Here is a 26,431-nt window from a genome sequence, read left to right on the forward strand (position 1 = left end):
CAGTGACTGTTGTGCCAGTTCTTACCTGAGAGAGTGGGGCAGCCTGATCTTGTACCTGGCTGTAATCACAGGGGAGTGCCGAGGTGTCATCTCTGGAGTCCCGTGCATATGCAGTTAGGAGTCCCTTTCTTGATACCCCTACCCCCACGGTTTTGGGGGCGATATTAAGTCTGCTCCTTTTCATCCCAGTAGTTCCATATAGTTGCTTTCTTGGCTTCATGCTTTATGAGCACAAATTTCAGATTTTAATAGTCAACGGGAGGAAAAAAATCCGTAAGGACCTGGCGGTGGTGGTGGTTGTTTGTAGGGATGCTCTTTGGATTCAGAAATCTAACATTGTCTTTTGTTGTTGCTTTTTTTGTAGTTTTCTAAATAATTTAAAACCTGTTGATGGTATCTGGTTTGTAGTACTAGTGTAAAGGCTTCCTTGCTTTTTAGTTCTGCACTGGGTGATTGTTCTGGGACTGACAGACTTTAGCAGCCAGATACAACTTGACTTTTCAGATGCGAAGGCGCAGATAACCTTGATCTTAGTTGCAGACCTGAAGCGAGGTGGGTCTGAGCACTGAGTGGATGTTTGTGTATCCAACTGTTCTCCTCTTCCGTCTAGCCGAGGAGGGAGTTCCATCGAAATGACAGACGACAACACTGCCATCCGTGCTCTGACGCAGTTCCCGCTTCCCAAAAATCTCCTGGCCCAAGTGATTCAGATCGCCACCTCTTCCTCCACGGTCAAGGTAAGGAGCTATCCGAGTGGCCCCTGCCGGGGACCGACCTGCAGGGGATGAGGCGCAGAGACTCGGGCTGCAGTCTCTGTGGGTGCTTCTTCGGGCAGCTGAGAACTGGGGAGAGACGGGAGGTTAACGAGGCCCAGAAAAATCAGCCTGAAGAGCAAGAAAAGTCTTAGTGGTAGGAGCTAAGGAAATAGAAGCACCGGGAACATTGTTACTTGAGGTCGGGGCAGTAGAGGAGCAGTTAGTGTGAACGAAGGAGTGGATTTTCTAAGGCGATAAGCTTGCATTTCCCCTAATATCCGCCACAAACACAAGCTGGCGTTACTCGGAGAAATGTGCGATTCCGGTGCTGACGGAATCTTTCCGCAGCTCGGCTCCTGGCAGTATGTGGTGATTCTGCTCCTCGGCGTGTGTCACCCAGCTCCTTTCCAGACCTCGTGCGCTTTAGCAAGCCCTAGCTGGGCTCACCCCCTGTGCCACCAGGGTTGTTCTGCACACAGCTGGCTGCTCTCGCTCCTGCTTCAACTCGTGAGCTCCGGGGTGGAATCTAGTGCAGTAAACCTGTTCTGGTGTTTGGAAATAATCCTGATTTCGGCTCTGCTTAGAAATACTGGGGTATATTTGAAAAATCTCTGCCCGTGTAGGCTCTTAGCACCACCCCAACCTGATGTTGGTTCTGTGCCTTTCAGGAATACATGCAGTTCCGTACAGTAGGCACCAAGACCAAGATCTGCAAGCTCACGCTCCGCTGGCCCTGCCCGATGACTTTTGCTGCCAAGGGCCGTCGCAAGGTGGAAGCAGAAAACAAAGCAGCGGCGTTGGCCTGTCAGAAGCTTAAGGTAAGCACGTGTGGTTCCCGCATCCCATCTCTAATCCGTCATACATAGGTGATCCTTGCCCCTCGCTCACCATATTTGAAACTGATGTGGTGACACCTAAAACGTTCTGATCTCTGACTTCATGCTCAATAAACACGTTTTCAAACCTTAGGATTCAGTCCAAATTGCTGTTGTACCCCGCAGGTATCCCCCTGTGATGACCCCTTGAAGGCTGTTGGGCTTGTTTTGATCCCTCAGCAGAGCGATGTGTGGGGATTACTCCTGAAGCGTTGGCTTTTTCGCTTGGACCCCTCAGCGCTGCCTACTAAGACAGGCTATCTTCCTGTTCTTGTAGGCGAGCGAGTGCAGCCACATTGCTGTGTTAGGTTTTGCTGCAGAGGCTGGAATTAGCAGAGAAGAAGTCCAAGAAGATCGTGTAGGGCTTAGTACTGAGTTGGCACAACAAACCAGAACCACAGCAAGAGAGTTAACAGCCCCATGGCGAGAGGGTTTTGTCACCTACACTTGCAGCTGCTGTTTTTTTGGTGGATCTGTTTGAAATCTTTTTGTGAGCACTGCGTTGGGGACAGGTAGCAGTTTCACCAGAGCTGCGACAGGGGCGTGTTTTTGCCATGCCAAAAGCAAGCAGTGATAGGTTTGAGCTACGAGGCAGGGAGTTCACCCGTCAGAACTTGGAGGACCTACACGTGCCGGCAGGTTGCATGCAAGTCTTGTGTCTGATGGCCTGGTTTGCCTCTCCTCTCTGCAGAGCCTGGGCTTAGTGGACAAGAACAACAACCCTCTCAGCCACGCCATGTACAACATGACCTCGCTCCGGGAACTTGGTGAGAACCAGAGGAAACCCTGCCACATCAAAGTTCCCGAAGCCACCCTGCGCAAGATTGAGAACTACCTGAATCATGTAAGGCTTCCTTAGGCGCCTCAGAACCGCCTTTGGCTGATCACATGTAATGTCAGAACTCGGACTGCGTGCACGTGGGTTGAGAGCTTCATGCCACAATGTCGGGGGAATTTATGACTTGATGTTTTGCCACAAAACTTTGACCCGAGGGGAAGGAGACCCTTTCTGGGCAGTGGGCCTTCTCTGGATGTATTTGTGATGTTTCTCTGTGTTATTTGGCCTTTGGGGGTGTTGGGGAGTGCAGTTTTTGCTTATAGCCTCCTTTTGTAGGCTTACGACCTCTGCCTTATGCAGCTCTTGCTAACATAAAACCCTGGTTATACCTTGTTGCTTTACAAGGACCGGGTGCTGGTAAGTTTTCAGGTTTCCCTTGGGGGAGTGTCTCTTAGAGCACTTCTAAGTTAGCGGTGGGAGCAGATCCCCGGCACCTGGCAGTGAGGTCCCAGGAGATCTCCCTTCCTGCTGTGGGGTGCACACCCACGGGAGCCGAAGCGGTGCCAAGACAGGTTTCCTTGGGAGCGTTCAGTGCCAGCATAAGGTGAGGACGGGCACGGTGCAGGTATAAATGTCTGTAGCTCATTGAAGCAATTAAAAATGATGCCTGTGTTCGGAAGCCGGCAAGTCGCTGCACAGCACTGTTGCAGCACCCTTGGTGAACGCTGCAGATCTCGGGGGTGTTTATAATATCTTACAGATGCTGTAAAGTCAACCAAGTGGTAGGGAGTATCCTAGGAAGCCAAAACCAGGCCTAAGGCAGCAGACGTTTCTGGATGACCTGTTAGAGTGGCCAAATTAAGGGCTAGCTTGGTCTGCCTCCCACGTGCGTGTCGCACCGCGTGCGGAAGGCTTGCCTTTGCGGCCCTGAGCGAGGCTGAACCCGAAGCTACTGATCTGTCACTGAACTTCTAATCCTGTGAACAGCCAGGCCAGCGCTTCGATTTTTGTTCTAGCCAGTTCCCGACCTGCTGTTGCTCCTTTTGGTTATTCCCATCGGATCATGAGGATTGGGTATTTCTGGCTTAGCTGATCGCTCATGTTTTGGGCAGGTTACACGTCCGGGCTTCCCGAGGGAAAGGAGGGTGGTGGTGCAACTTGAGCGTTTCAAAAAGCTGACTTCAGGGGCTGTTGCAGCGCTTGCAGGCAGTGCAGCCACTGACTCGGGGAGCGTAAGGTGCTGTTCTGGGCCTGTCAGCTCAGGCCTTGGCGCTGCTGTGTCTGTTAGACCAGGCTGCACACTTCAGGGGACGCAGGGAGGAACATGCAGGGAGCTGCTCTAAGTTGCTTCCTGAGTTGAGGTTATTTCAAGTGAGAATTACTTCCACCTAAAGTCTGAAGGGTACCTGAAAAAAGGAGGTGGGCTACCTAAAATCTGGGGAGAGTTTGATAAAGCTTTGTGGCCACTGCAAAGCCAGTCTGGCTGAGTCCGTTCCAGGCACTTGTTTCTCTTTGCGTTTCTGAGGACTGGTGCTGAACTTGTCCCTCACACCTTTCTCCGTCTCCCCCAGTACCCAGTGGACATCAGGGAATCCAGGCCCCGGATTGCTGATGACATGATGAACCTGAGCAAGGAATCGGGCGCGATAAGCGACGCGATCACGGGGAAGACGTACATCCCTATGCTGGAAGCAGAGGAAGTGCGCCTTAGCCAGAACCTCCTGGCCCTCTGGAAAAGGAGAGGATCCTCGTGGCAGGAGAGCCACCCGCTGCCGGTGGATCCTCACAAGGACACCATCCTCTCGGCCATCGAGCAGAACCCCGTGGTTGTAATAGCAGGAGACACGGGCTGCGGGAAGACCACGCGGATCCCTCAGCTCCTGCTGGAACACTACATCCTGGAGGGACGCGGCGCCCGCTGCAACGTCGTCATCACCCAGCCCAGGAGGATCAGCGCCATCTCGGTCGCCCAGCGCGTGGCGCAGGAGCTGGGGCCCAACATGAGGAAGAACGTGGGCTACCAGGTGCGGCTGGAGAGCAAGCCCCCCGCCCGGGGAGGAGCCTTGCTCTTCTGCACCGTGGGCATCCTGCTGCGCAAGCTGCAGGGCAACCCCAGCCTGGAGGGCGTCAGCCACGTCGTGGTCGATGAGGTCCACGAGCGAGACGTCAACACGGATTTCCTGCTCATCCTGCTCAAGGGCATCCAGAAGCTCAACCCCGACCTGCGCCTGGTCTTGATGAGCGCCACGGGAGACAATCAGCGTTTCTCGCATTACTTTGGGGACTGCCCCGTGGTCAAGGTGCCGGGCTTCATGTACCCGGTGAAGGAGTACTATCTCGAAGAGATCCTGGCCAAGCTCGGTAGGCACCGACACCGGCACTATGAGATAAAGGTGGGTGTGCGGCACGGCGCTGAAGCTGTTCCCCTTGGGTCAGGGACTGGCTTCTGGCGTATCTGCAGGGCCTGGAACCGCTCCCTCTTCCTGTGGCTCTTGGGCATTGTTGGCTCAGCTTTAATGCCAGGTCAATCCTCCTGAGCTAAGATCAGCTTAGCAGAATCCCTTGTATTTAAATTAATTTATGGATGAAGAGGACTTCAGATTTAAGTTACTTTTGTCCCTCTGTAATGGGAAGTTTGTTTATGCCTGAGTAAGCCAACAGCTCGGCGTACCTGTGCGTACACAAACGTGCAAGTCTAGTCCGAGGTTAGGGTGGCGGTGACGTGGAGCAGTGTTCCCCGAGTGCTCGTTATCTCGCACGACTGAATTCCTTGCTGTCCTCTTTTTACAATTAGCCTTACTGCTCCAAACTGTTCTGGTAAGTGCCCTCCAGATGCGTGCTGTTCGCTGGGGGTAACCGTCACAGAGTGGGTCACAGAGTCACAGAACCGTTGGGGTTGGCAGGGACCCCCACAGTTCCTCTGATCCAGCCTCCCAGCTCAGAGCAGGGTCAGCCAGAGCAGGCTTACGAGGAAGTTTTGGGTATCTTCCACGACAGAGACTTTGCAGCCTCTCCGGGCAGCCTCTTCAGTGTCTGAGCGCCCTCGCAGCGAAGGTTTTTCCTATGCTTAAACAGAATTTTCTGCATCTTATTTGTGCCCGTTGACCTTTCCTTGTTCAACCTCACACGAGGTTTCCGTCAGCCTGTGGAAGTTCCTCCTGGTGGCTGAGCCACCACCTGGTTGTATCAAGGACTTCCCCCAGCTTTGTATCATCAGCAAACTTGCTGAGGGAGGCCCCTTGCATTCAGGGCCATCTTCCTGTTCCTCTCGTGGCTGGCTGTTTTTTTTTTTGCCCCTGCTCTTCTTAAGCTGACCTGCCTTACGTTCCAAATCGCTGAGACAGACGGCTGCTGCTCCGTGCCTGGTGGATTTGAAGGCCTGGTTCTGCCCCCCAGAATTTCACTTTAACTCTTGCTACTCAGGTGCTGTTGAGTAGAGGTACAGAAACGTCAGCTAGCTTCCCAGTCTGGAGAGCAGGAAAGGGACCGCGCATTCTCACTCCTCGGCCGAGGAAACTGGCAGCAGTGGGGACCAGGGCAGGTGCCAGATGGAGCCAAACCCAGGCTCCTGAGGTTCCTGGCTCCTCGTCCTGGGGAGGCCATCCAAGAACAGGCATCTGCTCGCTCCAGAAGACGCTTTGGAAGTCCGTGCACCTTTCTGCTGTCTGCTGCGTCGCTGCTTATTTATCTGCGTGTGTCCTCCTGCAATCACAGGATATCCTGAGCTGGGAGAGAGATCCCGTGGTGGTTGTCAGTCCTACTCCTGCCTGCGCGCAGGGCACCCTGAGAGTTAAACGTGTCTGAGAGCATCGTCCGCGAGCTGCTGGAACACCCAACGGCTTGGGGCTGTGACTGCTTCCCCCGGGAGACTGCTCCAGTGCCTGCCCACCCACCCTTGTTCATATCCAGTCTGAACTTCCCCTGACACAGCTCTAAGCCATCCCCTTGCATCCTGCCACCAGCGAGGAGAGAGCAGCTCCTCCTCCGCTCCCCCTCTCGAGGAAGCTGCAGGCAGCAGCGAGGCGTCGTGGCTGAACCCCGCCGGCAGCCAAAAGCAGGACACGAGGTCGCCCCTTGCTCTCCTCCTCTCGAAGCTGAGCAAACCAAATATCTTCAGCTGCTCCCCGTAAGCCATGCCCTCTAGCCCTTTCACTTCTTTCTTGTCCTTCTCTGGACCCATCCTAGTATCTTTGGGCTCCAGAATATAACAGATAAAAAACTGTGCTCGGTACCTGAGGCGTGGCCGCAGCAGTGCTGGGCGCTTTGTCCAGGAGGACGCTGTGAAAGACAGTCTCAAAGTCTGCCAAAATCCCCAAACCCCACAGGCACCACCTTCCCTTCACCCCCTGGGCAGGTGACCTCGTCATAAAGGGGTATCAGGCTAGTAGGGCACGGCTTGTCCTCATGAGCCCGTGTTGGTCTTGCTGCCTGTAATAGCCAGGGTCGTCTTTCTTACCCTTGCTGAAAATGAGAACAACGTGGGCACGCTCCCAGTCAGCTGGGACCTCTCCAGATTCCCAAGAAATTCCCACTGAGAAATAGCAGAGGGTCTTGCAGTAACATCGGCCAGCTCTTTCAGTACCCGGGGACGAGTCCTGTGGGGCCCCGGAGATCTGCGTACGTCCGGTTGCAGCAGCAGATCCCGCGTGAGTTCAAAGTCAGCTGGGAGCTCACCGCTCCCCAGGTCATGGTCCTGCAGCCCAGCACACGTAAAAGACAGAGGCCAAGGCGGCGTTAAAGGCGTCTGAAGAGGTGGCTCAAAGAGTGACCAGCCCCAATGGGCCCAGCACACTTGAAAGCCGTTTCCCAGGGACCTTTCTGACGATTTCCTCAGGCAGCCCGAGCTCTGCCCTCCCGGCAGCCAGGGCAGTGGCTCCGCTGCCCGTTTTTCTCCCAACACCAAAAATTTTATACTCCACCACTGAGTGATCGCTGTGGCTGAGACAGGCACGCCACTACGCCCGTGAGACCACCTCTGTTTCCAAACAGCAGAGCTCGGAGGGCACCTTTCCCAGTCAGCCCCCTTAGTGCCTGTCTCAGAGCTGTCTGTCCTCACTGTGCTTCCTGTTTTATCCAGCAATCAGATGATGAATGCGTCCTTGACCTCGATCTGATCACCGACCTCGTACTCCAGATTGACGCCCACGGAGAACCGGGTAGGTTCTGCTTTTCCCCCTTCCCCTTTCCTTTTTTCTTGGGGGGTGAAAAAAATGGTACCTGCAGAGCCCAAACCCTGCGCGGAGAAAACGTTGTGCTGAGTTCTGCAAGGCCGCCTGGAACTCCCGGTGAGCTGAGTGGCCTCAGCCTGCCGCGACCTGTTTCTGAGTCTTCGGCTAAGGCGACGTATGAGTCCTCGTGCCTTAGGCAGAGGCTAAGGCGAACAGTGCTCCAGGCAGTTACGCAAACCCCTCTTTCCTGGAGTTCGGGAAGCTGTCTGGAGGCCGGGTTGGTTGCTCATTCCCGTGTCGGTGTGTCCCAAGGTCCCGGTGTCCTGAGAGACCCCGTTCCTGGGCTGAAACTGTGTCTGTGCACCAGCGTCTGCAGCCTTGTGCGGCACAGTCCGGTTCCTTTCCTGTACTGGAGACCGGTCCCCACTAAGTATCCGTCCCTGGGAGGTGATGTTTTTGTGAAGGCAGGATTTTTCAGATGGCTTCTGCTAGCTTTGAAACGCTTTAAAGCTTTTCGAAGGTATTCGCTCCCAGAACGCAGCCAGCCTTGTTTCCTTTTGACTTCAAACTTCTGCCCTGACGAGCTGACAGGGGCAGGTACAGCAGAGCAGGCGGGCAGGGCACGTTTCCCTGGGCCTGACTTCCCCAGCGGCTGCATCTGGCATCGGTTCGTGATGAGCAGGGCGCAGGTTTCCTCAGCGACCAGCTGGCAGGGGGCATCCCAGCCCTGGCCCTGCTTTCCTTTGGGTTTCTCGGGCTAAGGGTTGCTGTGGGCTTGGAAATAATAGGGGTCCTGTCTGCGGTTCATGAGTCTCCGGCGGGGAAAGAGCTCTTGGATTGCTAGGTTACGCGTTCTTGCTCTGTTACAGGCGGGATCCTCTGCTTCCTCCCTGGCTGGCAGGAAATCAAAGGAGTGCAGCAGCGCCTGCTGGAGATGCTCGGGTCTCAGAACAGCCGGTACCTCGTCTTACCAGGTGAGGGGGCAGGGCCGGATTTCTCCCCAGGATTCAGGAGCAGAGGCCAATTGACTTGATGAACCCCTTCAGCTGTTGCACACAGATAACAGAGCAAGTTTGTGTGCTCTGATATATGCAAATGCGTATGTGAAGCACAAAGAACTCCTAGCAGAGGCTATCCAAGCCAGCGTGTGATTAAAGAAACTGGCTTCCTGGCTGCCTCCAGCAATGCAGATGTAGGCGAGAGGAAACTGCCGAGTTCTGCCTTGCTGTAGCTGCGTGCTGGGCCTAAACAGAAAAGCTCTGTGAGACTTGTTTTGGGCGATGGAGGTGCGCTCCATAGTTCGTCTTCTGTTAGTGAATTTAATGTTCTGCATCCCAGGAGGGAAACGTAAAACCAGAGCCAGCATTACCCTGCAAGGCTTCAAAGATTGTTGGTTGGTTGGTTTGGTTCTTTGTGTGTTTTTTAACAGTCCTCCCTATTCAGCGTCAAACAAGGTCAGAAGGGGTGCGACTTTGAACAGCTCAGCTGCTAAAAAACGCAGGTGTTTTTTTGGTGAAAACTGCACATTCTTGTGCTCCCCTGCTGTTCTGTGCAGTTGTTGGGAATTTCTCTGCATCACTGGTCTGTAGTGTGGAAAATATGATATCAAAGAGCTATAGGCTCTTGTCAGTAATCATTTTTGGAAAGTCAGAGCAGACAGCGTTGAGAATACCCCGTTCCCCTGCCCCAGAGGCCTTTTAAACAGGGGAAGCTGCAGAACTGGACTCTGGAAGGGAGTGGGACACAGATATTCTGGTGGTGCCGTTCTCCTCCGTGGGGTAGGAGGGGTTCAGAGGTGGTGTGGAAGTTTTATTTCACTTGCTTCTTTTTTCCCTGAGGTCTGTCTGGCAGGAAAGTGCTGACAGTGACTGTCGGCATTACTGAAAGTGGGAGATGATGGTGGCACGGGAGGGCTGCAAATCTTTGCTCACCTCGGCCTTTACAGCAAAGCAGGGCAGGACTGACTCTGTTTTTATCTGCTAGTGCACTCTAACATCCCCATGATGGACCAGCAAAACATCTTCCAGCGGCCTCCGCCCGGCGTCAGGAAGATCGTCCTGGCCACCAACATCGCTGAGACCTCCATCACCATCAACGACATTGTCCACGTGGTGGACAGCGGCACGCACAAGGAGGAGCGCTACGACCTAAAGACCAAGGTACCGCTGCCTTCTCGCCTCTGCTGAGTGCCTTTGGGTTGTGGTAGACCTCATGGATGTTTTCAGAGCAGCGTTTGAGGAAACCACTGAAGGGGATGGTAGTCGCTTCCCTTTCGGCCCCGGGGACGCTGGCCCTGTGTCCCTGTTTGGGGACTGGTTTGTGACTCATCGCTCAGAGTGTTTGCCTCCGGCACGTTCCCTGCCAGGCTTCTCAGCAGCTTCTGCTGAACAGGCAGGAGCCTGGTACCTTCAAAGAAATTGAAGGCAAACCCCACTCACTCCCCAGCTCTCTTTAACGCCGTTAACGTTTGTAGCTTTTCCATTTGCTCTCTGCCTTTTCCTGTGGTTTCATCGTAAGCCTCTTTCTGCCCGACCAAGGCAGCTCGGACCTACTGGGTGCTGCTCCTTTGAAGCCATCTTGACCCCACTGTCTAGGCGCTTTTCAGTCAGCCGTAAGGGGGGGTGGTGCAGTGCTCAGGCTGTTTCTGGCAGTATCGGGCCTTACAAAGCTCCTTGGGAGCACGTTTTCGTAACAGCCTGAAGGCAGCTGTGCCACCGCTGCTCCTGGCGGGAGGGATCCCAGCTGTGTGCTGCTGCCCCTTCCCTTCCCTTCCCTGCGCTAGAACATCTCGCAGGGCCAGGTGGTGACTCGTGCCTTGGAACAGGTCTAGTTTTAAAACAGGCGTTTTATATTTGCCCACTTTTAGCCCAGTTCATCTCACAGGGCGGTTCCCAGCAGGCCCTGCAGCGTCTGTGCTGGCGTGCGGCAGGATTGGTGCGGGGAGGCTGGGACCGGGCCCTGCGGGCAGCTCCCAGCAGGGCACTTCTGTGAGCTCCTGGCGAGCGCCGTGTCCAGCAGGTGGCATCCAGGTCTCACCCGTGTGCTGAGCGGCTCAGGCCTCCGCACTGCTGCTCGCTGGAGAAGGGCACCGCAGGGTGCAGGATAATAGCAAGGGTTTCTCTTCCCCTTTAGCAGGGTGGCTGATGGGTCCTGAGGAGTTCCCAAGGTCCGTGGGCCAGACGGAAGGCTCCGTTTAAAGCGGGCAGATAGCCGTGAGAGTATTCACCCCTAATTCTTCTCCTCCAGGTGTCTTGCCTGGAGACGGTGTGGGTGTCCAAGTCGAACGTCGTGCAGAGGCGAGGGCGTGCTGGCCGCTGCCAGTCAGGATTTGCCTATCACCTCTTCCCTCGCAGCCGCCTGGACAAGATGCCAACTTACCAGGTTCCAGAGATCCTACGCACCCCACTGGAGAACCTGGTGGTTCAGGCCAAGATCCACATGCCAGAAAAAACAGTAAGCACAATACACGCCTGCAAGACTGCATCTGACTGAGCCAGCAGAATGCGATCTGCCTGGTGCCAGTTCTAGAGATGAGATTTGACCACAAACACGAGTAGGAAAAATCCAAGACGCTGCCGACTCTAGTTCTTGCTTTCCTAAACGCGCTGCTTTCTAGTGAAGTTAAGACCAGGACATACGTAGATTATCTAGATCACAGAGTGTGTCTAAAAGGCACTGTGCAGAAATGGAGAGGACTGAGCTCATATTTCCTGTAGGCAAACCAGGAGGGGAACTTGTGGCCGTGGGGCAGAGCAGTGGGCTCCTGGAGGCTCTCCCGCTCTCTGGTCTGGGAAACGTGCCTTCCCCCCACTCCCCATTCTCCATTGTGTGTTGCAGGCGGTTGAATTTCTGTCCAAGGCTCTGGACAGCCCTGACATCAAAGCTGTGGATGAAGCAGTGATCTTGCTGCAGGAGATCGGTGAGCTAAGGCTGCGTCCTGGTGTGGGCGTGATGGAAACGCGTTTGCTGTCTGAACGTGGGAAGTGAGAGTTGGCACAGGATCCCGCGGGACGGAGTGGGCAGGATTGTCCCTTGATAGGGATGGCAGCTGGTAGGGACTTCTCCAACTGCACACGTTGTGGTGCTGTTGTATTTTCCACACTGCTTTGCTCAAAGAGTGGAGAGAACTTTCCAAATTTAAAAAAAAAAAAAAAAGAAAAAAAAAGTTGGGCACAGAGAAAGAAGGAAAACTGTGACCTGGGGTCCGCATCTGGGGTCGTGTTGGTCATCGTTTGGCTGTTCCAGCCTCTTCTTTGGTCTCAGGTCCTTCCCCCCGGGGGTGGGAGGTTCTGGGTGCTTGTGGAAGGCCCCTGTGCTGTGTGCCTCTTCGGCAGGTCACAGCAAATCTTCCCAGCCCGGTAGGAAGGTTCTCCTGGCAGCTCCCAAAAGCGACTGGCTGCCCCTTTGGCCCCCCTCGGAGCTGAGGGATACGCCCTGGTGGGCGGCTCTGTTGCAGGAGTGCTGGACCAGCGAGAAGCCCTCACCACGCTGGGCAAACGCCTCGCCCAGATCTCCACGGATCCCCGGCTGGCAAAGGCTATCGTCCTGGCCTCCATCTACCGCTGCCTCCACCCCCTGCTCGTCATCGTTTCCTGCCTCACCCGGGACCCCTTCAGCAGCAGCCTGCAGAACCGTGCGGAGGTGGACAAGGTGAGGAGCCCTCCTGGAGGAAGGCAGAAATCAGGTAAAGAAGGGGGGCTGCTGCTCGCCTCACCCGCGCGTCTGTCTCCCAGGCCAAGGCTGTTCTGAGCCGGGAGAGCGGGAGCGATCACCTCGCCTTTGTCAGAGCTGTGGCGGGCTGGGAGGAGGTGCTGAGGCGTAGAGACAGCCGCGCCAGGGATAACTACCTGCAGGACTACTACCTGTATGGCCCCAGCCTTCGCTTCATCAACGGTGAGTCTCTGAGGCCTGCTTCTCCCTTCCCTCCCCTGAAGAGGCTGGAGCGCTGGGGAAGGGCCCGGTGCAGGAGTGGGGAGGCCGGGCAGACGAATCCTGGGGCGGGTGCGAGTTCTGCTGCTGGCTCTCGGGAGCGCAGATACAGCCCTGGGGAGGCCCCAGGCAGGGAAGGTCTCCTCCTGTCCTGGTGCTGAGGCTGAGCCCCCGGGGCTGGAGCCGGTGCTGCCCTGCCGAGGTCGCTTCACGGTGGGGTGACGGAGGGGGTGATTCGCCGGTGCCACCTCCTCCCCACAGGCCTTGTCAAGCAGTTCTCCGAGAACCTCTACGAAGCCTTCCTGGTGTCGTCCCCGTCGGACTGCACCATGCCCTCGTCCGTATGTAACCAGTACAGCGAAGAGGAGGAACTGGTCAAGGGAGTGCTCATGGCTGGGCTCTACCCCAACCTCATCCAGGTACCGGCTCCCCGCTCTGCAGTCGCTCTCCTGGGCTTGCTGGTCGCTGTGGGTAGCGCAGGGAAGCGTGGAGGTGCCAAGTGACAAGAGTCTCGTGCTCCTGGGAGCGTGTCCCCTGGGCAGGCTGCCTGCTTGTGCTGCTGCCTGCTGGCCCAGCGCAGTCCCTGGATCCCTCCTTGTGAGGAGCGGCCAGCACAGCCTGCACGGCTCCGTGCTGTGGTTCTTGGGAACCACCCGGGTCGTATCCTTCTCTTCCTGTTTGCTGCCCCTCGCACGGTGCTTGGTGACTTGTGGGTCTGCTTACCCAGCCCCATACGTGTGCTCTGCTACGTGGCGCTGCTGGAAGTGGGGATCCTGCTTGCCCTACGCACACAGAGGCAGTTGTGGGGAAACTCGGGCTGGCTGCTTGTGGGCAGTGCCTGCCCACCGTGCGGCTGTCTGAGATGCTCTCATTTCAGGTGAGACAAGGCAAAGTGACCCGCCAAGGGAAGTTCAAACCCAACAGCTACGCCTACCGGACAAAGGCTGGCACCGTTCTGCTCCACAAGTCAACGATCAACAGGTGAGGGGTCCCCGTGTGCGAACAGGGGGGCGGTGACACCATGCGCTTGGCTCCCCAGCACCGGCGGGCTGCGCCGAGGACCCCGGCAGCGCCTCAGGCTCGTGTGCCGGCACCAGAGCGCGACACGTCTCGGTCCGCGCCTGACGCAGCTGTTCCCCCCCTGCAGGGAGGCATCCAAGCTGTACAGCCGCTGGCTCACGTACTTCATGGCGGTGAAGTCCAACGGCGGCGTGTTTGTGCGGGACTCCTCGCAGGTCCACCCGCTGGCCGTGCTGCTCATGACTGACACAGACATCCACGTCCGAGGTGAGTGCTGCGGCAGCTGCGGGGCTAACGCCCGCACCTCCTCGCGCTGCTGCTGCCGCCCCAGGCGCCCTCTTCCTCCCCGAGGACCGCAGCTGGAGGGGCTGCGAGTTGGCTACCCCTGGTCTCTGCTGTTGTAGCAGCTCTGCCTTCTTGGCCAGCTCTCTCACCCTGCTTCTTTTTGAGCCTCTTGCTTTGGAATTGGGTGGTGCTGTCCCGGGGCCACAAGCGCAGTGATTCGTGAGCTGCTCTTGGCAGTAGCTCTGCGGGGTGGCGAGGTACCCGAGCCAAAGGCAGGCTGAGCAAGCTTTGCCTGGAGGCTCACCCCTGGGGGAGCGAGGCGTCGGGCTGCTCTTCAGCCACGACTGGGAAGGAGACTGGCGTGTGGGGAGGAGCGAGCCCTTCCTCCCGTGGATGTGTTGCTTTAGCCCCTGGGGTTTGGGTGCTGCTGCAGTTGGGCTTAGCCCTAGAGCGCAGACACGCTGTGCCGTCGGCCGTCAGCCGTGGGAAGCGGGGGAAAGTTCCTGCTGCGGTGGGTCAGAGCACTGCCAGGCTTTTGTGGGAACGCTTTGGCCAGATAAATCCCCCAGACGGGGCTAAAATGAGCGCGGGGTGGACCTGCGCCGCCCCTGGTGGAGTGGGCTGAGCGGACAGCACCAGAACAGCCCGTCCCCGTTCCTGCTTCTCACCCGCTCTCTTCTCCCCACTAAGATGATGGCTGGCGAGCAACAGTCTCCCTGACAGACAGCGACCTCCTGGTGCTGGAGGGAGACTCCTACACCATCCGCCTCCTGCGTGATTTCCGCGTATCGCTCTCCAAGATGGTGGAGACGTGCCTGTGCTATGAGATGGCAGCCATCCCCGGGGACCTGCACCACCAGCACAGCCAGCTGCTCGACATCCTGGTGGATCTGCTCAAAGGCCCTCCTGGCAGCTTTGGCGCTTAGGCAGAGCTGGAGGATTGTGTGGGGACTTGTAATTTGTATAAAGATGTTCACAAATGTTTATTTAAATAAAGTTCTATTTATCCCTTGTGAAGTCATCTCTCTCCATCCTAGAAGATTAATGTTGTCTGAATCTCCTGCTGTCGGCTCCGTGCATGGTCACCGTGTAGGAAGAACCAGCGCCGTACCGCCTGGGACGGACTGCGAGCGCCGATGGACCCTGACGGGAGCTTCGTGGACCCCCCCCCCACCTCCTCCGCTCCAACAGCGTCAGTCCCTGAACTGGAAAGCAAGGACACGGCTGCTGCGTGCCGTCCTCCGCCCCATCCCCACAGGGCCGGGCAGGAGCAGCTCTGGTTCGAGAGCTACTCCGGGCTCAAGAGGAGGACGGATGTCTCGGCCCGCCAGTGCCTGCTCCGGGGGCCGGGGCCGGGCACAGCGTGGATCCAGCGGCTCTGGCGCAGGGTGGTGATTTCTGTCGTCGTACCCCTCCCCGCACCGCGCGCCCCAAGGACGTCGGAGGGGAGGAAGCCCCGAAGGTGCCGGAGGCGACGCTCCACGCGGGACCCGAGCCTCACAGCGGGGCCCTGCCGCCCCACGGCGCGAGCGCAGTCGTGGCGTTATGAGTGTGAGATGTGACTCGTTGTTCCTAATCTGCCTGTACTCTTTGTCTTCTTGCGTTGTTATTATTTTCTTTTTTTATTATTATTATTTCTTGTTCTCCCTACGTCAAGGAGGCCGGATCCCTGTAACTCGTGCAACACAGGACGCGATTGTAGATGCCAGTCTGCCTGTGAGCGCTTTCTCCTGCAGGAGGCCAGGAGCATAGGCACAAAATTCTTTGTTTTCTATGAACAGGGACCATATTTCTGTGGAAGGAGGATTGCGACAGGCGCAGCATTAAATGGGAGGTCTGGAGTTTAATCCCAGCTTTGCCTTGGATCCCCTGTCAATTGAAGACAGTGACCTACCTCACAGGGCTGTTGTGAGGCTTCGTTAACGTTCGTAACGCATGTGAGACCTCAGGCGGGACCGTGCCACGGAGGAACGAGTAACGCGGGCGCTGTGCGGGCGCTGGGGGAGCCGAGGGGTTGCGCCCACGGGGGCGGGCGCGCGGCGTGGTGCTGGAGGGAGGTGCTGCTACTGCTGTGCCCAGCAGCTGAGCAAAAGGCAGTCACAGGGCCTGGGATTATTTGTTTTTATTCACCATTTCTTATGCTCTTTGTATCTGGAAATCAAGGCGAGGTGAGCGCCTCAGCTGGGCATGCTGCTGTGCTCCGCTGGGGGAGGAGGGGGCTGAGCTCCTGCAGGTGTGGACGATGGCGAAGGGGGTCCCTGCCCCGCAGCGTCCCGGCCGCGCTGGGGCCCGGGGCTGCCTGCTGCTGGGGCCACCTTTTGGTTCTGCCACTTGTTCTCTACTAAGATTTAATTTACTCGTCATGGGCTTTAATTAACGGAGCTGTGGCCCCTGCCATCTGAACTGAGGGAGTGGAGCGGGGGGGGGTGCAGGAGCCCCGCGGCTCCAGCGGCTGTGGGCGAGAAGCACAAGGGCAGGGGGTGGCGGGGGCTCGGGGCCGCCTCTGCCCTCCTGGAGCCGCCGGGCTCCCGCGGGCGGTCGGAGTCCTGCAGCCTGTGTTCACTCGAAACTTTTCATCTTCATTTCACTTGCTTGAGGTTGTCACTATTATTTGACCAGTGTTTGTTTCTTTTGGCCTGTATAATGGGCAGTATGGTTTTTTCCCTTCCAGCAGGTTTAAAAAAAAAAGAAAAAAAAAAAGAAAAAAAAGACTAAGCTATTGTCTAAATGGTTCAGAACTAGTGTGATATTGGGATACTTCAGTGGCTGTTATGTGATACTGGATCTTTTTACAACATAGATTAAAGACAATAAAAAGGGATAGAGTAGTAACTGCCTCTGTCCTCTTCCTTCTTTTTATTTATTCACTTGCGGGGGCTGACCAAAGGCTGGAGCTGGGAGAGGGGCAGGGAGACCCCAGCCCTGCACCTGCTTGGCCTCGCGTGGCACCAACCCGGGGACCCCCTGCAGGGGGGGAAGGCGCAGCCCCAGCCCTGTTGGGGTGTCTGCTGCCTGGGTGGGTGCAGCAACGGCTGCTTCAGCTTGCGACAGGACACGGGGTGACGGCTTTGAGCTAATGGAGGGTGGGTTTGGGTTAGATCCAAGGCACAAATCCTTCCCCCTGCGGGCGGTGAGGCCTGGCGCAGGCTGCCCCTGGGAGCTGTGGGTGCCCCATCCCTGGCAGTGCCCGAGGCCAGGCTGGATGGGGCTGGGGGCAGCCTGGGCTGGGGGCAGGGGGCCCTGGGCATGGCAGGGGGTGGCCATGGGGGGCTTTGGGGTCCCTTCCCACCCAGACCCCGCTGTGGTTCTATGAAGAGCACTCCGAAGCCTGCCTTGAAAACCAAAGCCTGGGAGTTGAAGCGTTTTTTGGAGGGACTGGGGAGAGGTGTCACAGAAACAGGGACATGCCCCCTGCTCCAGCCCGGCTTCCCGCAGCTCTTGGAGCCAGGTACCCAGGAGGAAAGGGCCGGGGCCTTGGCAGCTGGCTGGGGGGGGACTTTCTGAAAAGCTGTGGTGGGTAAGAGGGGTTGGGTGCTGCCTTCGGGACAAAGGGACATGGGAAAAGCCTTTTCTCCCCCCCCATGCACCCAGCCAGCAGGACCCTGCACACTGAGCTTGACTGCATCCTGGTGAGGAAAGGTAGAAAAAGGTTCTGGTTTTCTTTGGTGTGTGTGTCAGGGAGAGCGGCTCTTCGGGGCTCTCCATTCACAGCTGTGGATGGAGCCTCACCCCCCCCCCCCCCCATTTGCCCTGGACCCGGACTTGGCCATTGCTCCACCAGAAGCCCCCGGGGCTGGGCAGAAGCCAAACCTCCCAGCGATGTAGCTGGCCAGGCTGCTCCCAGGCTCCCCCCACACCCACCCCAGCCCCTTTACCTCTTCCTCTGGGCTCCCCACACCCACCCCAACCCCTTCTTTACCCCTCTGGGCTCCCCAGGCCCCCACGAAGGCACGCCATGCTGAGGAGGAACATCTAGAAGCTTTATTTCAACCCTTTACAATAGTAATAATAATCACAACATCAAATCAGGAAATGTTGCTAAGGAGACAGTCGTACAGCCCTCGGAAGAGGGTGAGACAAGGCAGAAGCAACCCGCTATGAATTCAGGCCGTGGCAGGAGGGGCGCTGCCCCCCGGCCCCTCTCTCAGGCCTCACCCCCATGCAAGACCCCCCCCCGCCCCAGCCCGCTCCTCCCTCCCTCAGTGCCCCCCTTGGTACAGGTAACGCCGGCGCCGCGCTCCGCCACAGCCGGGCCCGGCTGCACCCCTCCCCGGGCAGCACCGAGGAGACGGTGCCTCTGCTGAATAATCCTATGACACAAAATAATGAGAATACTTCACATTTAGCGACCGCTTTGCACGCTGCTCACGCCTCACAACAGCCCGGTGAGGTAAGTAATTATCGTCCCCACCTTGCGGGTGGGGAAAGTGAGGCAGAGAGGTTCCGTGACTTCCCAAGGCCACGGAGGAGCCGAGAGCCAGGATCAGGCCTCCCGGGTCCTGCGCTCTGAGCTCCTCTCCACCCCACTGCCCTCCCGGTCCACCCCGCTCTCCTCCCACGGGTAGTTATCCCCCACTACGTCTGTACGCGTTGTACCTATGTTACGGGGTAGCTGAAGCTGCAGGCAATGCTGAATGCTGGAGCGGGAAGATCACAAAGGTGCTGGACGGGAGCCTCGTGTCTGATCATACTCGAGACACCAGCTGGTGGCCAGCGAGACTCGTGCGAGAGCGGGATTTCAAAGGCAACTGCTGACTCTAGCAGGACGCGGGTGGTGAGGAGGAAGAAGCGACAGAGCCTGCCTTCCACTGCTGCCTGCGGAGCAGCTCCTGCTCCTGCTGCGGGGCCCTTCCCAGCCCCCAGTGCCCAGGCCCAGAGGGTGCTAACACTGAGCTGCTGCTGCGAAATTCTGCCTACACGTTACGGACACAAGAGGGGCCCAGAGCCCACTCACACACCCACGCGGGGACAACAGCGGGGTCAGCATAGAAAAACTACATTCAGTTTGCGGCCAGGACGCCGACCTGCGAGGGGAGGCGCGCGCTGGGTGCAGCAGCCAAGTGGCTGCGGCTCCCGTCCTCCTGCTCCTGTGGCCTCAAGCCTGCTCGCTTGGTTACTTGAATGTGCTTTATTTTTACAGTATAAAAAGCCCCAGAGTAACTGCATAGGCATATGCAGGGGGACCCCAGGAGCCAGCAGCCGAGCAGCCCCTGCCTGGTTGCGCTTCACTTCTGCAGCTCAGCCACCGCCGAGCCAACTCGCACCCTGACCAAGCGCTTGGGAAAAGGCTTTGCTGAGCACCCTGCCCCAACCCGAGGCGGGAGCCGGCTCCAGCACACCCTGCAGCGCCTGAGCCCACCGCGCCTGACTTCTCCCAGCTGGGCTCATCGGAGCCAAGCGGCTGCTCTGCACCCCCGAGCCCCTCCCCACCCCCCCGCCTTCCCCAAGAGCAGAAACCACACCAAGCGCAGCTGCAGAGAAAGCCGGGACCCACACGAGGCCTCTCAGGCCAGGGACATCTACAGTCAAATTGCATCTAAAATTCAGACCATAACTTATCTTTTCTTCCCCAAGAGCATTTGCTACCTCTTGCCCTTGATCAAGCTGGTGGCAAACGCAGCTCCTTCCCCTGCTGTGCCCAGCCAGCAGCTTCTCCGCAGTCCTCATTTAAGGTCTCAGCAATAACCAGCTCACTCCCATCTCTCCAGATAGGAAACTAAAAAGTCATTTCACCACACACCGATCTCTTCCCAGGCTAGCCATATGTACAGCCATTTCCTTAAAACAAAATTTAAAACAAAAACATATTGAAACCGAAGCTGTCTTAGAAAAAAAAAAAGAACAACACACGAAACTAACGTATCTGGATTTAGTTTGTCAGCTAAACACAGGCACAACAAGTGTTAAAGTGGCACAGAGGCACGGGGCCATCGGTACACAGCTGGATGGGAGGTGCTGGGGGAGCTGAGCAGGGTCAGCCGGGCCCCAACGCCGCCGCACCCACACGCGGCCCTGAGCCGAGCCTGCCGAGCAGCCAGCCTCACAAAGCAATGCAGCGGGGAGAAGCTGCCATCGCTGTCCCTTTGCAAGCCGTGGGGGTTTCGCTTGCTTTTTTTTGCAGTCCCAGGAGATAAAGTGCAATGTTGCCACTTGCCTGCCTACCGCCGCACCTGAACTAAGACCAGGACGGGGCTGCGGGCAGCCGGGAGCCGCCCGGGCTTCACCCCCGCTCACCCAGGGCAGCGCGGCAAGGGGGGGACGCGGCGTTTCGGTGCCCACCTCGGCTCTGGTTGACCAAGGCCACCACCACGCTTTGCGTCCCCTCCTGGCGCACGCGCCCGGTCGCTGCCCGGTGCCGCAGTGGCTCTGCCTGGCCCCTGCCTGCACCAGCCCCGAGCACGCCTGTGCCCGTTATTGCTTCAGGAAGAAAAGGCCAAGCCTTTTCCTGCAGAGGGCATGAGCCTGCTCTCCTGAGTCCCTCTCCGTCAATCCTCCCCTCCTTTCAAGTGTTGGAACGCAAACAAACCAACCAACCGTCAACAGACTGAAAAGCTCTAGCTGGTGTTGAGAATTTAGCAATAAGAGAAAGAAGGAAGCATCAGCGAAGGGGCAGTGATATATACCGGGGGCTGCATGCGGGTGACCGGGTGGTCGGAGGCGACAGGACCAGCTGGAGGGTTTCAGGCGGCACCGCACAGCTCCGCGCGCTCGGGGAACGCTCGCCAGGCCGGAGGTTTCCACCCCAGCCCCGTAACAGGGGCCAGCACCCGTGCAGCCGGCGGCGTTAACCCACGGGCGGGGGCTGCGCTGCTCCCCGGGCACCTCCAGCTTTTCTCTCCGCGGAGCCATCCACGGGGCAGGGCAGCGGGAGGGTCCCGAGGACATCGGTGCCGGCTCCTCAGGACGGGTGCCTGGAGCGAGCGGTGGTGGACACGGAGCATCGCACAGCGCCGCACAGCACCGCACAGCACCGCACAGCGCCGCTTTCCCCGGCCTTGGGATGAGAGGGTTGTGGCATGGAGGGGAGAGGAGAGGAGAGGTGGCGGTGGTGGTGATGATGAGGAGAAGGGGAGGAGGAAGGGAAGCAGTGGGAGTTTTCTGGGGTATATATAACCGCCCCTTTCAGGTGCAAATCTGCATTGCTCATTTAAATTTGTATTCAGAGGAAAAAGCACTTATGAAACTAGCAGACGACTTTGATGCAAACTAGTACATTTTAATGCCATTTTATTAGAAATCATGCAAACTTTAATATAAAAAATACAAGTGCAATAAGAATCTTTGTGTGTAAATACAGATTCCGGGTTATCGTGTCATTGTCGGCTTTCCCAAAGAAATATTCCCACAAGCATGAGAAGCTGCAGGCTTCCCTCTGTCCCCTCCTTTGATCAGCTCCCCCTTAGCACACGCCTGGTTCAGTTGACTTTGATCCCAGTGTTTTGTTACTCCGCCTTTTTTTTTTTTTTTGCTTTAAATTAGTTTGACGACCCAAGAACACTTTTTTTTTTTAAATTTATTTACATTTCTTTTTTTTTTTTTTTTTAGTGTCATTTGCAACATCAAACGAGGAGCTCAAGAGCCTCAAAGAGTACGTAGCAATCCCCTCCCGAGTCAGAGCTGCAGCTCCCTGGCACTACAAACCTGCCGGCCCCAGCGGGGCGCTGCCCCCCTCCAGCCCTCCACAGACGTCCCGCGATCCCCGCCTCGTGCCCTGGGCGCAGGGTGGCCGCTCCTTCCTCCCCGCGGCCCCCGGCAGCCCCGTTCAGCCTGACGGCGTGGTTCCCCACACGTCAGCCTCGGTCAAAACGACACGCGCACCACAGACCTGCTTGCCTCAGAACTCCCGGCCTGCGTTAACCTGCAACTCCACCGCGAAAGCAGCCTCCTGCCCTTCCTCCAGACCTCGGGCCCCGGCTGGAAAAAAAGCCAGGGCTTTGGCTACGCGAGTTAATAAATAAACCGTCTTTGCCTTGCTAATCCACAGAAGGTGCTACGGCATCCTCTAGGGCTGGCGGTTTGGCCCTACAGGAGGTTTTACGAGCATCGATTCAACTCATCTCGTTGCAGTCAACACAGGCTTCATATGATCTGTTACAGCAAGGAGTTTTCCTTTAACACATTCTTGTGCCTTTCATTTCAGACATGGCTTAATCCCATGAATTTTGCTCCATCGTTTTAAAATATTAAAAAACAACAACAAAAAGTTACAATTGCTGGATATGTCAATAAGAAGCCAGCACTGCAGCAGCGGTTAATGTCTCTACTCTCCTACGGTTAGGAAAAGAAGGAAAGAGAAAAGGAAACTTAGCATGGGTTTGTAGCACGATAAATCATCAACACTTCGTCACAAAGAATAAAAGGCTAAAGTCAACAGTTAAAACAGCCTAACGTGTGTGTATAATATATATCATCATCAAACAGGATCAGCAGAAACTGAAGCAGCAAGGAGGAAAAGTGTTTTGTTTTTTTTTTTTTCTTAAAAAGAAAGAGAGATCACAGCTTATCCCTATTAACTCTGGCCTGGCTTCAGCCACCAGCAGTGTAGGCGCGCTTCTCCCCGAACCTCCCGCGCCCAGCCCCGGCGCGCCGGGACAGCGGCCGTGGGCTGGAAGTCGCTGGGTGCCGTCCCCGAAACACGGCCACCGCTCCCTCTAGGATCCTCCTAACAAACAGCGAAAGGGATGAGGCGAGGAGAGGGAGGGAAGCCCTTCCCAGCCCCAAAAGGGACCAAAGGCTGACACGCTCGGGCAGGGGGTGCGCGGCCAGGACGCCCCCCGTGCCTACGGCCGACCAGACGGCGCTGACCCGAGAGGAGGCGCCGCCGAAAGGGACGCTAGCCCTGCTAAACGCTGTCCCCTTCCCACCTAAAGCCAGACGCCGGGTTAAGAGGGCCAAGCTGCGTTACTGGGGGGAGCGCGAGGGAGACGGGGCTGGGGGGGGGGCAGGGGGGTCACAAGCCTTGCTGAGAAAGCGCTGCAAGGGGAGCTGGCTGTTGCAGCGGTGACAAGGAGGCGACCGAGCCCAGGCTCTCGCTGACGGATGTGCTACGCCAGGGGGAGGTGCTGCTGGAAAGGTTGGGGGGTTTGGAGACGACGATTTCCGCTCCGTGGTCTGTTCGAGCCTTGGCCTTCTCACGGAACGTCAGCTTGTGAGATTCAATCTGCAGCGACACAAGGGCAGGTGAGAAGGGGAAGGGCAGGAGGAGGAAAGAGGAGGAGAGGCGGGGGGGGGGGGACAGGAGGGGAACGGAAGACGATACCATAATGTCATCATTAGATGCCTGGAAAATAAAAGGCAATTTTCTCAATTAAAAAAAAGGCAAAACCCTGCAGACATCGATACAAACAGCTCAACTTTCAGATTACAGCGGTGTGACCAGTGCTCACGGGCGGCTGCTCTGCCCCTGCTGCGGTGCTCTCCCCGCCCCACCCGGCAGAGTGCATAGAGAGAAGGCACAGACACTTACTTGTTTCTTGTATCTGAGTCTCGAAGCTCTGAATTTCCCTTTGGTCACCACCGCTCAGGGCAGTGGGCACTGCCGGCCCTACGCCATTCTCCCACATCTCAGTGCCTGCCGGGGCCGCCGGCACCTCTCCGTTCTGAGGGGCTGGCGGGAGCTGCCCTGGCTCCGCGCTCCCCTCAGCCTACAAGGAGACAACAACGGGGTGGGGAGGACGACAGGAGGAGTCAATCGAAAATGGGGTGGCGGCAGGGGGGGGAAACGCGGCTCCCCCGAGCCCCCTCCGCCCTCCCCAGCTGCCGAGACGCGCGCAGGGACCGGGGGCGTTCGGGGGAGGCGGCGGCCCCTCGGTTCCCCCAGAAAGCCGCCGTCCTGAGCGGCTTCCAGTGCCCCAGCACCCGTGGCCCAGCGGCACCACGCCGCCCCTGCCAGCTCGTCCCAGCGCGGGCGCCGTGCCCCCGGCCACGGGGTGCGGAGCTCAGCACCCCGTCCCCACGAGCGCCCGTAACGCTCCGGTGAGGGAGGAGGAGAGACAAAGGCAGGCCGGGTAACAGGGCTGGGGCAGCAAGCTACGGGGTGGAGAGCAAGCAGGCGGTTTGAGCAGATCCCAGTGAAGCAGACTCCTTCGTGTGGACACGTTTACGCAGCAGACCCAAACGATACGTAGCGGATCCCGAATCCAGGTTTGTACGAGGATGCTGGACCGCCAACAGCAGGCCTGGGGGCGCAGCCTTTACAGAAAGCCCCGTGCTGGCCTGTTCTACCACAGCTGTGTCCCCAAGGGAGCCACCAGCTCCTGCCAGCCTGAGAGAGCCAACTGAGAGCCCCTAGAGAGGAGAGCAGGATGCCGGCGGGGCCTGCCAGGAGGGGAGCAGGCTCGCTGAAGGACCTTCAGGCACCGCTGGGGCTGCAAGCACAGCAAGCACAGCAGTGGCTGCTCTGGGCTCGTGCCCCTGAGCCCTTGTGGCCACGTTCAGGGGAGGAGCACGGGGAGGGGGCTGCTGTCCGAAGCAGCTCTGCTCTTACCCCGTGCCCTGCAGTGTCTGATCCTCGGGGAATAAGGGCTGCTGCGCCCTCCTCGGGCTAAGCCAGGCCCCCTCCTTGCAGCCCGGTAAGCGCTGCAGGATGCAGCGGACTCCCTGCACCCACTTACATGGCACGAGCGCCTGGCCCCCCTGCGGGGTGTGAGCTCTCCCCCCCCTACCCGACAGCCACATCTCGGTGCCCCTGCAGGGACTACGTGGCCTGGACAATCCGCACGCCACGAGGGCGGCCCTTGTGCACGTGGCTCCCCGGGGCACGCCAAAGGGGCAGCGCTGGCTGAGGGCTGCGGGGTGCAGCGGGGAAATGACTTGGTCTCCGTACGGCAAGGCTCAGCGCCAGAGCCAACAGAAACGGGTGAGAGTGCCACGGGCAGACTCTGCACCCATGGAGACAGCCGGAAGATCAGTCTGGTTCTGAACAGGAAAGATTTTAGCAGGTTTGTGCCAACCCTCCTTACTGGCAGAGAGCAGCGGCACGTGGCCCGCAGACCCCAGCACACTGAACAGCCGGGCTTCCTCACAGAAAGCTCCCCGTCCCTACCAACACGCCGGGTACTCTACAGCTACTTTCAGCTCTTCACTGAGCCCAGGCTGAACTTTACGTAAAGGGTTGGAGAGTCCCGAAGTGTCCCCAGCAAACACTCCGGCAGCCACCTCTCGCCTTGCTGTGGCGGGGACGACTGAGCACGTACTAAATATACTTGTGAGTCCTGCCGCCCGGGCTGCCCTTCAGGCCAGGGATTATTTCTTTCAAGCGCACACAGCATTTAACACAATGGCTCAAGCCAGCGGAACCCGAGGCCCTGCCAGGACACAAAAGTGCTCGAACAAAGTGATGCCGGGTGGTTAGGGGGAGGTTCTGCACCTCCGCCCGGCGCTCCTGCTGGGGGATGAGACCAAGTCACAGTTGTGACGCTGGAGCACAGGATTGGTTTTGCTGCTTCCAGGGCTACCAGCCAATTCAGAAGCAGCAGTGCTTTACATGAAAGCCCCAGCACAAGCGAATGTACCTAAACATAATCCCCAGCACTGCTCTAATCGTTGCGTGGCGTGATAGGTCAGGCCCACACATCCATCACTCGGTCGTTCGAGCGGGGTAATTTCCCTCCCCGAAGAGCAGATGTCTCCTTGCTGCAGCGAGACCCACAATCTGCGGAGCTGGGGCCGGGGGGCAGCTGGAGTTACGCTTTCATGGGGAGAGGCAGTGAATCACACTGACAAGAACACACAATCCTTCCTTGCCCTCGGACAAAGGGCCTTTGGGCTGGGCTGCAGTGCAGGTTGCGGCTGAGAAGTGCTCCCGAGAGCTGCCAGGTGCCATTTCCCAGCACAGGGCGCCTCGATCTCATCAGCTTTACTGGGGGGAAGAGGGAGGGGGGGGAAGAGGTCCCAGCAGGCCACATGCAGCAGCTCCGGCAGGCTTACAGAGCAATCCCTGCTCACCGACTCTTAGAGGAAGGATGCAAATGCAAAGGGGCAGTACAAGCCGTGCAAGTAACGCAGAGCAGGAAGCCCATTCAGGCAGGCAGCTGAGCGGGCTCAGAGCTCTCTTCTTTTCAGCTCATACTTACTCCTGGGGTTCAGAAAACAGAGGCCACAGAAATAAATAGATGGCTACAAAAGGCTGGGGGTGGAGAGGCTGGGCTACATGAACAGCAGGACAAGGAGAAGAACCAAATTTAAACCCTACCCTGAGGTACCAGAGCTGGCTGCACCCACCTTCACTGTTCCTCCTGCTGGCAAGTGTCCCACGTTGTCCAGAGAACCCACTTTGGCCTGGGCCTTCTCCTTGAAGTTCAGCTTCTGGTTCTCAATTTTGACATCTCCTCCCCCTAGAACAAGATCGTGTAGGGGTGAATTTATTAACGCCTCCAGAAGAGTCCCACTGAAGATCCGTCCCCTTCCCAGTCCCCACAGAGGAACACTGGGGATCCGATCTGCTCGGGAGGAGGAACACAGCCAAATAATGCGTTTAATGCCTCGCTCTCCCTCCAGTTCGGGTTCAGTTTAAGAACTGGCAAGACCCAAGTTGGTAATTTCCACCTGCGCAGGCCAAGGAACACCGCAGGCACACAGGGCTGCAGGGCAAAGCCCTGGAGGTGCCGTCAGGTGGGGACA

General features: G+C 57.6%; 2 protein-coding genes across 37 annotated transcripts in view; one reads left to right on the plus strand and one right to left on the minus strand.

Moving 5' to 3' along the window:
• Positions 1-16,642, plus strand: part of DHX30 (DExH-box helicase 30) — a 34,963-nt gene extending 18,321 nt beyond the window's left edge. For all 4 annotated transcript variants that reach the window (XM_083826300.1, XM_083826301.1, XM_083826298.1 and 1 more), the window contains 15 exons: positions 611-737; positions 1,424-1,573; positions 2,322-2,474; positions 3,980-4,801; positions 7,486-7,564; positions 8,446-8,550; positions 9,560-9,735; positions 10,823-11,029; positions 11,414-11,495; positions 12,033-12,226; positions 12,310-12,469; positions 12,767-12,924; positions 13,383-13,486; positions 13,653-13,792; positions 14,501-16,642. In XM_083826300.1, the coding sequence (XP_083682426.1) occupies positions 611-737; positions 1,424-1,573; positions 2,322-2,474; positions 3,980-4,801; positions 7,486-7,564; positions 8,446-8,550; positions 9,560-9,735; positions 10,823-11,029; positions 11,414-11,495; positions 12,033-12,226; positions 12,310-12,469; positions 12,767-12,924; positions 13,383-13,486; positions 13,653-13,792; positions 14,501-14,736 (2,893 nt within the window). In that variant the 3' untranslated portion in view covers positions 14,737-16,642. The remainder of the gene's footprint in view (positions 1-610; positions 738-1,423; positions 1,574-2,321; positions 2,475-3,979; positions 4,802-7,485; positions 7,565-8,445; positions 8,551-9,559; positions 9,736-10,822; positions 11,030-11,413; positions 11,496-12,032; positions 12,227-12,309; positions 12,470-12,766; positions 12,925-13,382; positions 13,487-13,652; positions 13,793-14,500) is intronic.
• A 1,127-nt stretch (positions 16,643-17,769) lies between these two features.
• Positions 17,770-26,431, minus strand: part of MAP4 (microtubule associated protein 4) — a 158,078-nt gene continuing 149,416 nt past the window's right edge. For 19 of the 33 annotated variants that reach the window (XM_083826266.1, XM_083826259.1, XM_083826272.1 and 16 more), the window contains 2 exons: positions 26,033-26,145; positions 17,770-22,970 (listed from right to left, as the gene is read on the minus strand). In XM_083826266.1, coding sequence (XP_083682392.1) covers positions 22,761-22,970; positions 26,033-26,145 — 323 coding nt within the window. In that variant the 3' untranslated portion in view covers positions 17,770-22,760. Of the gene's footprint in view, positions 22,971-23,069; positions 23,091-23,276; positions 23,455-26,032; positions 26,146-26,431 lie in introns of all 33 variants that reach the window. The other 14 variants (XM_083826279.1, XM_083826270.1, XM_083826277.1 and 11 more) reach the window with 3 other exon arrangements.

The sequence above is a fragment of the Anser anser genome (assembly GCF_964211835.1).
Source record: "Anser anser genome assembly, chromosome: 2".
NCBI lineage: Eukaryota > Metazoa > Chordata > Aves > Anseriformes > Anatidae > Anser > Anser anser.